Source organism: Hippopotamus amphibius, chromosome 3 (genome assembly GCF_030028045.1).
Source record: "Hippopotamus amphibius kiboko isolate mHipAmp2 chromosome 3, mHipAmp2.hap2, whole genome shotgun sequence".
In the NCBI taxonomy this organism is placed as follows: domain Eukaryota; kingdom Metazoa; phylum Chordata; class Mammalia; order Artiodactyla; family Hippopotamidae; genus Hippopotamus; species Hippopotamus amphibius.
The window spans coordinates 190,069,740-190,082,309 of record NC_080188.1 but is presented as its reverse complement, the minus strand read 5'-3'; the positions used below and the strand labels follow the sequence as shown (position 1 = coordinate 190,082,309).

The window sequence follows — 12,570 nt, the reverse complement described above, 5'->3', positions numbered from 1 at the left end:
TGTATTCATTTAGTCATTTTCAACCTACACACATGCCTTTTCCATGTGACTAGGACAGAGCATACCTGTATGAAATCCATTTTATAAAGTTTAACTCTGTGTTGTATAAGTGATTTTGGGAGTATTTTTTCTTTTTCATTTGAAGAAACCCATTACACAAAACTTTTTCTTAGGAAAAGTAAGGAGCAAGAATCTGAGTTCTAAAGTTTGTCTAGGTTCAAATGTCAGCTCCACTACTTAATAGCTGTGTGTCCTTGAACAAATTACTTAAATTTTCTGTGCCTTTTCTATTAAATGGTGATGGTCATAGTACACATCTCATGGTATTGCTATGAATATTTAATGATTTAATGAATGCTAAATGCTTATCACAACATCTGGCACAAAGAAGTGTCTGAGTAAATGTTTCCTTTATAACTACTACCATTATTTATGTTTCATCATAAAACAAACTAAATTTTTCTTTCACTTATTTAATTACGGATCCATTCCAATAATTATTAAGTGCCTGCCCTGTGTCAAGCACTCTTCTAGTAAAGGGAATCAGGAGTGCTGGGGTGGAGCGGCAGGAGTAGGTTGCAGTATACAAGCCGGTGCTCGTTGAGTGGATGATATTTATGCAGGGATTTGAGGAGGTGCTGGAACAAGCAGTGATGCCTAGAAGAATAATATTCCAAGTACAGGAACAGCTGGGCACTAGTCCTAACCTGGAAGCAGGTGGAGGTACACCTGGGGTGTTCGAAGCACAAGGAGGCCAGTGGGACTGGAGTTGAATGAAGGCGGGGACGGTAGTAGGAGTAAATGACAGAGACATAACGGAGGCTGGATCACACAGAGACCTGTAAACCATTTTAAGGACTGGGCTTTCCTGCTGAGGAAAATGAGGAGCCATTCTAAGATTTTGATTTAATGTTTTAAAAGGCTGTGCTGTTGGGTTTCCCTGGTGGCACAGTGGTTAAGAATCCGCCTGCCAATGCAGGGGACACGGGTTCAAGCCCTGGTCTGGGAAAATCCCACATGCCGTGGAGCAACTAAGCCCGGGTGCTACAACTACTGAGCCTGCGCTTTAGAGTCCGTGAGCCACAACTATTGAGCCCATGTGCTGCAACTACTGAAGCCCATGTGCCTGGAGCTTGTGCTCTGCAACAAGAGAAGCCACTGCAATAAGAAGCCCACGCACCACAGCAAAGAGTAGTCCTGCTCGCCACAACTAGAGAAAGCCTGCTCGCAGCCACAAAGACCCAATGTAGCCAATAAATAAAAATAAATAAATAAAATTAATAACATTAAAAAAATAATAAAAGGCTGTCCTGTTGGGTAAAGAAAGAAACACAGAGACCAGGGTATGATCTTGCCAAGGTTACCAAATGCATCCTTGCTCCTCTGCCCTGAGGGCACTTTTCAGTCCTTCCGTTCCCCACATTTCCAGCAGTTGGGGTTACTGTGGATCACGCGTTCCTTTTTGTAAAGCTCTCGTTCTCTGCCTGTTCTGATAGCACGTCTCTTAATGTTCTTCATACCTCCCTGCCTTTTTCTTTATCTCTTATTTATTAGCTGCACTTTGTGTTCCTGTTAGATACTGGGATTGCCCAGGGCTCTCATTCTGTCTGCTCTGTGCTGTGGCACAAAGGGTGGCTACGTGGTTAAGAGCAAAGATACTGAATCAAGTTGACCGGTTCACCAGCCTGTGTGTGTGGGGATGGAGGGGTAGATAATGAACCTCTAAGGTTCTACCTAATGAGAAAGTAAAGTTACTTACTTGACATTGTTCTTATGCAGACCAAATCATAAGCTGTTTTGAGGACTGAACTAAATGTGCTTAACTGAGTGCATGGAACATAGTAAGTGGGTATAAATGATATTATTTTACCACCTGACAATGTAAGGCATTTCCAAGGCTTCCCTTTCTATCAAGAGGCTGATCGCTCCCAACTGTATATCTTAAAGCCACGTATGTCACATATATGTCTGTAACATCAGACGCCTATATGCAGTTTCCTATTGGATATTTCTGATTAATTGTTCAGAATTAATTGTTCATAATTCACTCAGGGCATGGAAAGTAGAGGTAATCTTTTTACCTCCCTCCTGTAATCTGCTCTCCCTCTTTCGTTCTCAACCAGGGTACAATGGTGCTAACATCCACTCAGGTGAAGACAGAATCTTGGACACCATGTTTGGTTTCTCTTCCTGTCATCAGAGGAATGTTGTTAGTTACCTATCCTCATCAATTCCAGTCCATAAATGTCTTTGGAACTTGTGCACATTTTGTCACCCGTTCATCAGTTGCCCCAGTCCAGGACCTATAATCCACTCTAAGCTAGGTTATTGAACACATTTCTAAGTTGTCTTCCTGTATCCAGAAGCCATTTCTCAAATGCAAATATCATCATGTTACTCTTCTGCTTTAAACTTTAGTCTATAACCATGATTTAACCATAGTATAAAGTAATATTCTGTACTGTGTCAATCAGTTCTGTCCTTGAATTAGTTCACATCTTCCTTTTTCACACTTTTCCAATACCCACTTTATGCCACACAGTCTAGCCATACTAAACTCTAAAATGTTAACCAGGACTTTCCTTCTGCCTAGAACATCCTCCCATGACAACTCTTTGTTTCCTGAACATTTCCTCCAATGTCTCCTCTGAAGAATATTTTGGGCACCTGCCATGTGTTCTGAACTCTATCTATACTTCTTCTACATTGTCAGTATCATACTAATTTAAATTTTTTCTTTATTTTCTCCCTGTGGACTTTAATTTTTTTTTCTTTTTTCTTAAGAACTTTTATTGAGATATGATTGACATACAATAAAGTGAATATATTTAAGGTGTACAACTTGATAATTTTTTTCTTATTAGTGATGTATATATGGCAATCCCAATCTCCAATTCATCCCCCCACCCCCCACCCCCACTTTCCCCCCTTGGTGTTCATATGATTGTTCTCTACATGTGTGTCTCTATTTCTGCCTTGCAAACCAGTTGATCTGTACCATTTTTCTATATCCCGCATGTATGTGTTAATATTACAATATTTGTATATCTGACTTACTTCACTCTGACTTACTTCACTCTGTATGACAGTCTCTAGGTCCATCTATGTCTCTGCAAATGTCCCAATTTCATTCCTTTTTACAGCTGAGTAATATTCCATTGTATGTATGTACCACATCTTCTTTATCCAGTCATCTGTTGATGGACATTTAGGTTGCTTCCATGACCTGGCTATTGTAAATGGTGCTGCAATAAACATTGGGATGCATGTGTCTTTTTGAATTATGGTGTTCTCTGGGTATATGCCCAGTAGTGGAATTGCTGGGTCATATGGTAATTCTATTTTTAGTTTTTCAAGGAACCTCCATATTGTTCTCCATAGTGGCTGTATCAATTTACATTCCCACCAACAGTGCAAGAGGGTTCCCTTTTCTTCATACCCTCTCCAGCATTTACTGTTTATAGATTTTCTGATGATGCCCATTCTAACCAGTGTGAGGTGATATCTCATTGTAGTTTTGATTTGCATTTTCCTAGTAATTAGTGATGTTGAGCATCTTTTCATGTGTTTGTTGGCCATCTGTATGTCTTCTTTGGAGAAATGCCTATTTAGGTCTTCTGCCCATTTTTTGATTGGGTTGTTTTTTTTTGTTTTTTTTTTTGATATTGAGTGACTAATCTTTATAAGGGTCAACCCATATCTGTCTTGTTCAGGTTTAAATTCCGATACCTGACACCTTCTTGGAACAAACGAAAACACAAATTTTTGGTGCGGTTTCTAGGACTGTGCTGGTACTAGGCATGCCATTAATTTAATGAAATTATCTCAGAATTTCTTATAAACCATGCTTATTTTTTTCCTTGTTGTATAATATTGTCATTAAAATAGCAACACATATTACATTTTGCATCCTTTGGTCTCAGAGTTAATTTTATAGGGCAGCAGATTTTATTTTTATATAAGGGAGAACTTTCTATTAATTATAGCAGTAATCAGGACAGGACAACCAGTTCTCTGGAAGAGATTAAGTTGAGGCTACTGAACTACTGGAAAAAGGACTGGTATGATATATATTAAGCTTCTCAACCTTATTTTTTCCTCAAAATTCCTCCTCAGTGTCATCAGTTATAATTGTGCTATAGGTTATTCCTTCTCTTCTTTCTTGGTTTATAACAGAGAATTTGAGGAGGCTACTGGTTTATAGTGTCATTTTTTTCTAGGAAACACGACTAAAGAATGTAGCCAGACACTCTTTTGATGGTTGAACTAAATGACCCATGTGGTCTTTTCCAAAACTATAATTTCTGAGAGACTGTGGATCACACCATATGGAAACATGAGTTTGACCATTGACATTTATCAAGATATTTCAGGTTATTTCATAACATTGAGGTGCTAAAACTCACTTTCAAAATTAAACCTTAGAAGGAGGATATTTAAAATTTTACAGCCCAAACTCCCAGCCTGGTCTTTCTCCCATATCCTGTACTTTTAGTTAGGCTGAACATACAGCAGAGAAAGGAGACATATAGGCTGAAAAAGACCCAGAGAGGGAGAAAACTGATCTTGAGTTAGAATTAGCCTCTTTGTTCTCATTCAATTCTGCAAATATTTAAGTGCCTATTGTATGAAAAGCTTTGTGTTTCCTTCTCCTTTTGTAATGCTTTTGCTTCTGGTTAATTAACATCACAGTATATTTAGTTCTAGCCAGAAAACCTGGAATACCCTAGACTTCTCTTTCTTTCTCACCTTCTCTGTTGAGTCAGACTCTAAGGAAAACACATTATTCTTCTTTGGTGTCTCTCCTCCACTTCCATCTACTTTATCCTCGTTATTCATCATGTCTCATTTGGACTATCAGCCAGTTTCCTAACTGGTTTCTTCATCATCAGGTGCACACTCCCTCCTGCCCCCGCCTCCTTAAAAATCGCTGTTGGTGTCTCCCTGACTCCATGAGAAAGTGCATCCTCTTTAACATGGCATATTGACCTTAAAATGTGGTCCCAATCTGATTCTAGTCTAATCTTTCTAGTCACATTCTTTGTCATTTCCTATGCTCACTATTCTTCCTCCCAGCCTTCGCACTACTGTGCATCAATGAGATTCCAAACCTTTAAATTTCAGAGATTTAGAAATTAAACCTATCCTCAGCTTAAAATTAAAAATTAAAATTTATCTGTACTCAGCTTAGATTTTACCATCTCTGTTAAGTCATCTGTAATGGTTAATATTGTGTGTCAACCTGGCTGGAATGTTTAGCCCAGATACTTGGCTAAACATTATTTCTGGGTATGTCCGTGAGGATGTTTCTGGCTGAGAACAGCAGTTGAATGGGTAAAGCCAGTGGTCATCCCCAGGGTGGGTGGGCATCCTACCATCCATGGAAGGCCTGAATAGAATAAAAGTTAGAAGAAGGGAGAATTCACCCCCGTTTCCTTCTGCCTGATTGTGCTGAGAGATGTCTTCTCTTGGTCTTGCCATGAGACATATGCCATCTGCTCCCTTGGTCCTCAGGCCTTTGGTCTGGGACTGAACTGTACCGTTGGCTTTTTGGGGTCTCCAGCTAAATGGTACATTGTGGGACTTCTCAGCTTCTGTAATTGTGTGACCCAATTCCTCATATAAATATCTGTATCTATCTTCTATGTCTATCTATATCTCCCAGTGGTTCTTTTTGTCTGGAGAACCCTTTCTAATATATCATTCCTGATTTCTATGAGGATTTAATTGTTAAAGGACCTGTGTTTCATTGCAATTTATCCACTATAGTACATTCATTAAGTACTTTGGTTCTGAAGTTAAATTACCTTGGCCTCCTTACCAGCTCTAGCCCTTAACAGTTGTGATAACTTGTTAAATACTCAGTGTTTTTATTTCCTTATGTGTAAATTTGGGATCATACTAAAACCTAAGATTTTTTTGTGGGAATAAGTGAAATAATTCAGTAGAAGCTTGAAATAGTAGACTGTCACTACAACTGGTAGAATATGATTGTACTGGCTTTGTTGTAATTTGTCTATTTTGTCCTACTTTTGCCCACGAAATTTTGAATATATTTCTCTTCTTTCAATCTCCCTTGTTGAGCAAAGGCTCTATAATATAGTAGGCATTCAAATATTTATTCAAAGTGTAATAAGATAGGAAATATATGCACCATAATTGAGATATTGAAAAGTGCTTTTGGATGTCAAATGAAGGCCAGTGGATCATGGAGATAGTCACAGGTGGTAACATTTGATGTAGAACTTAAACAGTGCAGCCACGGCAGGAAAATCCAAGCAAAGAGATCACTGTAATCAATGACAAAGCTGGGAAAGAAGTAGTCCCATTATCATGACATGTAAGGTATAATTACGAAATAAATCTACATTATAAAGACTTTGAGTAGTAGATGGAAGTTTATTTTTAATACATTTGACAGATTTTGAGCAGGAAGTAAACGTAATTCTAAAGGTGCTTGTGAATTAAAATTAACTTGATAAGTGACTTAAATTGGAACAGCTTGGAAAAAATGATTCCAGGATGGCTTGAAGTATTGAACTTGGAGGATTTGAAGGATTATTATAGTTAACATTACATTCGAGAAGGCCAGGGACAGATATTGGATTCAGGATAAGTTGAATTTTGGATTTGTTCTTTTTGAAATATTAGGGTGAGTGTCTTAGTTCAGGCTACTGTAATGAAAATTCCATAGACTAAGTGGCTTAAACAGTAGACATTTATTTCTTACAGTTAAGGAGGCTGGAAGTCCAACATCAGGGTGCCAGCATGGTGAGGTTCTTGGTGAGGGCTCTCTTCCTGGTTTACAGAGGGCTGCCTTCTTGCTGTATCCTCACATGAAGAGTTCTGGTCTCTTCATACCCTAATAAGAGCACCTGTTCCATCTCAGAGACACCACCCTCATGACCTAATTACCTCCCAAAGACCCCAGCTCCTTATACCAGCCCATTTGGTATTAGGGCTTCAACATATCAATTCAGTCTGTAGAAGTGAGTACCTTGGCAGTTAGGAACACAGATCTGGAAGAAGGATGTGGAAATTAAACATTCAGAGGAAATAGTCGATTTTGTGGGCATTCAGTAAATTGAGAAAAGAGAAGAAGGATGAGGCTTAGGACACTGAGAATTTCTGAATTTAAGGGTCAAGAGAAAAAGGAATGCGTCGAAGGTTCAGAAGAGAAGTGGTCAGATGATAAGAGAATGAGAAAACTGTAGCATTGCAGAGGCAAAGGCAGGGCAGTTTCCAGAAAGAGTTCAACTACATGATGGATACTGATTCTGTTGAGAAATGGACATGGGAGGAGGCAATATGGAAAGCTGTAAGGAGTTTGTGGCCTGGAGTCACACAGACCCTGGGTTTATACTGTCTGGCTCTGCCTCTTTCCACTTATGATTTGTTGGGCAATTGACTTCCCTAAGTCTCAGTTGCTTAACTGAGTCAACATTGGTACCCACTACATAAGTTTGTTGTTAGGATTAAATGAGATCACACATGTGAAGCTCTCATCACAGTCCCTGGCGTATAGTAAGCGCTTATATTGTCCAGAGCAGCACTGCCCATTAAATGACTCTCTCGTGATATGACAGTGACAGACCACAGTCCTTTGCAGTACTCACTAGACACATGCGGCTATTAAGCACTTACAATGTGGCTAGTGTGACTGACAAACAGAATTTCTACTTCAATTTTGATTTCGGTTTTAATGGCCACGTGTGACTAGTCTGGTCTAGAGTGAAGACTGAGATTCTTAAGGAAGGTAGAATGCTATTTCTGTCTCATATAACATTCTGGGGATGAGGGATGGAGTCTGGTGAGGATGCTCTGGTCCATGTGGCCTTTCAGGCATTCAGGTTCCTTTGGCTAAAGTCTAATCTTCATTTGCATACTTGGTGCTTCTCAGATCCAGGTCTGCGTTCCCGCCCTCAGAAGGTGATTTCTTTTTAAGGAAATGGGGCAGAAGTGACACACATCACTTATGCTCAATTTCCATTGGTGCAAAACTGGCCCGGAAACCTGTGTGCTCAAACAAAATCAATTACTTTTAGAAAGAGGAACAGAGAGATTTAGAAACAATTAACAGTCCCCCATACAGTGTGATAAATATTAGTTATTGTTGTTAGTCTACCTACAAAGGTTGTATGTTATATCTTAGTAATGTGTATGGTTGGCAGATTTCCTCAGTTTAGCTCGTGATCATGGAGAGTAATCAGGGTCCAGTTGTACTAGACCTGCTTATCAAATCCTGAAGGTCTCCAAGGAAAGACATTTGCAGATTACTTACAGTGGTATAATTTTTGGCAGGATACATACATGGGTATCACCCTTGCTTACCAACATTTATTTCTCTTCCACCTTAATTTTTGTGTCTCACATTTCTTTGAAATACATTTTTTCTCTGTTATCAACATTCTACTCTCAGGGTGGGGTTTGCTCCCCAACGAGTTCCTAGGATATAACTCCTACAACCATAGAATTTGGGGGAGGAACTACCTCCCTGTTGAGTTTTAAGTGTGAGATCCCACAGCCTAAAATCATTAGTATATCACACTTGGTGCTAACAGTGATGGATACAGAAGTGGGCCATACGTGGGGATCTTAGGGTCTTAGGCATTTGGCTTGGGGTCACGGAGGATGGGAGGCTTGGACTGCTGCTGCTCAGAGTCTGGCTCATGGAAGGTTGCACCGAGGGGCAAAGAAAGGATGTTGGCACTGTGTTTTTGATGTCTAAAGCCACACCTGCCACGTGGGAACCAGAATTTCAGTTCATGAGCCCAAAGTTCCTTTTCATAAATTCCACTTGCGTTGAGATTTCTTGATAGTTGAAATGGAAAATTTCCTAATAATGCACAAAGGAATGGATCGAGGAATATCTTTATCAGCAGTGATCGTTCCCAGACTCCAGGCTTTTTGAATATGGAAAAAGATTAGCATTCATAATTGACAGAAGAGTTACATTAGTCAACGGTTTCTAGTCAAAAATATCAGAAACCACTCTAGGAATTTCAAATAGTGGAAACTTCATTCGAATAATTGGTTGCAAATCAGTGCAAGGGTTGAAGGAAAATAAAAAGGGGAAGGTGAGGTTATAATGTTATTAAAATATGCACAAAGCTTCTACTTTCTGGACTGGAGGAATGAAAGGGAAAATAGCCCTTCCCAGAGGCCACGGTCACTGCTGGTGGCCGGAAGCCTGAAGACTGCGCTTCCTCTGATGGGGCACAAGCTTGTTCTGTCACTGGTGTTGCTAGAATCCGTGCCCACAAGCCTGTTGCTGGAGCTGCATGGTTGCCACCATCACAGCCACTGCCAGATGTGGCTGGAACTGTGCTGCTAGGAAAGAGCCCAGGGGGTTTTCTTGTTTTTGTTTTATTTCCCACCATTCCTGCTGCAGGAATCAGGAAACAAAAAGGCAATGCCTGTGCCCTTTATCCTACCCTCCCATTTCCCGCCAGGATCTGGCACTGGCAGAACCCGAAGAGAATCCATCTTGCAAGGAAATTCAGAAGAATGTAGCTTGCCAGCTCGCAGCCTCTTCTGATACAGAGGAGGGTGTAAAAGATTATAAATGGAGCCAAAAACCCTTGTGTAAAGGACCAGAACATCGTTGAGCATTTGCAGGTTGAGCCTGAAGAGAGGAGCCCGACTTCTCTTCCAGTACCTTACTTCTGTATCTCAAAAACAGAGGACTTATTTTAATTCTTTGATTGCTCTTTATTCCTAAAGAATTATACCAAAGGAGTTTATCTCACAATCTCCATACAGGGAGGCATTCTTTCTTCTAATTACTAAATATGCCTGTCAATCTTAAACATTCTTTAACTGCTGGAAAAATGCTCTCAGTCCACAGGAATCTACAGATTCCACTTCCACAGGTATTGACATACACATTTTTTTCTCGTGATCGGTGTGTCCTAGCTCCATCTATTGTGATTGCAATAAAATTTATTTAAACTCCTGAAAGCTCAGCTCAAAAGCCATAATCACTAAATTTGGGAAACAAAATTCAAAATATTCAACAGGGAAGGGGCAAGTATGTCTAAATTTGTACGTGGTGGGCTTTTTTATTTTTTTATTTTTTTGACTCTTCTAACAGCTCACACAGCACTTCTCCCTTTTCACTTTTCATCCACATACAGTGAATTTGAGATGTACAAGACTTCTGTGTTCATCTTTGGAATTAGCCATGCCTGATAGACCCAGCTGTACTTCAGCTTAGAACACATTTCCTTGTACAAACTAGTCATCTCCAATATCAAGCGTGATTTATTTGGAGAAGGTTTTTAACAGAAGGTTAAGAAAAAAATTCCTAGCACCACACCCATGGCAACTGTTCAAAAACACAGTTTACTTGCCCTTTTTGTTGTTTGGGTTCCATGCTAGATACAGAAATATTGTCATAAAGGATCTGTCATTTTAAAAAGAATACCTGAGAAAGAGCTGAGAAATACTTGAATTAGGATATACTGTGCAAAGATGCTGTTTGGTGTAATTTTTCTGGGCTTACCTTTGAGAATGCGATCTTGACAAAGAAATTAAGTCATCATTTACTGCAGAATGATCCAAGAAAATGAACATCTCTCTGAAAATGCAAGTTGATGTAGGAAAGGTTGATGGAATCAATGAATCACGTCCCTGATATATTTTTGCCACCTCGGCATAGATCATTAAACTAGATGTATTATGTTTTGTAGTAGAGGCCTTTTTTTTTTTTTTTTTTGGTGTATGTACTAAAATAACATATGGAACCTTCCCATTTTAATGGGCACTTAACCTTCATTGCATAAAATACTTAAGTGAATTTAAACATTTGTATTAAAACCCATATCATCTGTCTTAGACACTAAGCAGCTAGAAGCTTCTGTTGGTTCTCCGATATAAGTAGCAACCATTGTTGGTTGGCCTGGGACCCTTGAAAACTCCTTTGCCTTAGATCCAAGGGTACTTTTATTTTTGGAGAAATTGGGAAGTATTGAAAATGTTTGTCCTCAGGGTTCCATCTAGTTTTTCTCATTCATTCTCCATCTTTCAGTTCAGTCCTAGTTATTTAGAAAAAAAGTTACAATAAAGGGATTTATAGCTATACATTAAAGACTTATGGGGCTGCTTTTAAAAAAAAATCATTCATAATTTTAAAAAGATTAGAGTAAAATGATAATGTTTATTTACAGATAAATGAATCTTAATATTAGCATTTTAAGTAGTACACAAATTACTTTGGAGGAAACAGGTAATTCATTCATTAATTCAAAAAACGATTATTGGATTTCAACAGCTGTTGGGAGCACGAGTGGCAGTTTCTTCTCTGTCTTACCTTGAAAGGAATTGGAGTAGGAGATAGTGCTTCGCCGTAGCATGGGTGCTTGCTGAAGACAACTCATGTAGATCACTTCTACCCAGAAGTAGTTGATCTATCCTGGTGTAAACCTTCAAGGAGGGAGCTCTCAGGACAACATGGACCAGCAGCTGAAGTAAAGGGAAAAGACACTTGGCCAGAAAGGCCTGGGTAGAAGAGCTGTCCATGGGGACAACTCACCACCAGTCCAGCAGGAACCTCCTGACACGACGTGGACCTTACGTGATGAGAATATGTGCTCTGAGACTAGCTTTCAGGTTGTTGAAGAGGATTCCTTCTCTGACTGTTACATAGAATGCATAATAAGAGGTGAGTTTTCTGAACCTATCACGGAAGAGGACTCACTTCTTAAGTCCTCTGACTGTCTGAAAGAAGGACCAGAACAAGAGCTTTCTCAACAGGTTCTTATGGTAAGCTCACTTCTTGAATGTTCCTTGGAATACATGAAAAAGGGTGCAAAACAAGAACTTCCTCAACAGATTGTTGGAGAGAATTCGCTTGTTGAGTTTTCTGAGTACATGACAGGCAAGAAGCTTCCTCCTGGAGGTATACCCAGCACTGACTTTTCAGATCCTAAACAGCTCACAGAATGTACTACAATGAAGCCAAGTACAAATAAAGAATATGGTACTCCAGAAAAAATTGTTTGTCCTGAGAACGGATGCATAAGAGAGTCCAAGAATAGGGCATCCCTGAGAAAGCATCTCAGAGTTCATAGTCCCCAGGATCATGTATGTGCAGAATGTGGGAAAGCCTTCAAAGAGAGTGCAAAACTAAAAAGATATTTTCTGGTTCATATTGGAGAGAAGCCATTTCCGTGCACTTTTGAAGGGTGTGGAAAACGATTTTTCCTGTCTTTTTATTTGTGTACACATGTGCGCATTCACACTGGGGAGAAACATTTTGTGTGTCCCTTTGAAGGCTGTCGCAAGAAGTTTATTCAATCAAATAACATGAAGGCTCGCCTTTTAACTCATGCAAAGGCCAAAATAAGTCAGTGAAGGAAAATAATCCTCAAAATTTGATAAGCATATTAACAAAAGAGTGATTGGGGACAAATATGCCTCATTGATTTTTGTTTCAGGAAACAATTTTTAAATCAATTGCCACCCTACAAGGTATATTTTTTTAATGTTACTAAGATGCTTCTATAGTCCGATATTATTTTAGAACTTTGTGTACAGAATTATAGTGTGCTTCCAATAGTAAGGTCAGTA

General features: G+C 39.3%; 1 protein-coding gene across 1 annotated transcript; it reads left to right on the top strand.

Moving 5' to 3' along the window:
* Nucleotides 1–11,451: 11,451 nt before the first annotated feature.
* LOC130850510 (zinc finger protein 42 homolog) lies at nucleotides 11,452–12,354 on the top strand. Its single transcript, XM_057730113.1, is given in 1 exon segment — nucleotides 11,452–12,354. A coding segment is annotated over 1 exon segment (903 nt).
* The last annotated feature ends 216 nt before the right edge of the window (nucleotides 12,355–12,570 follow it).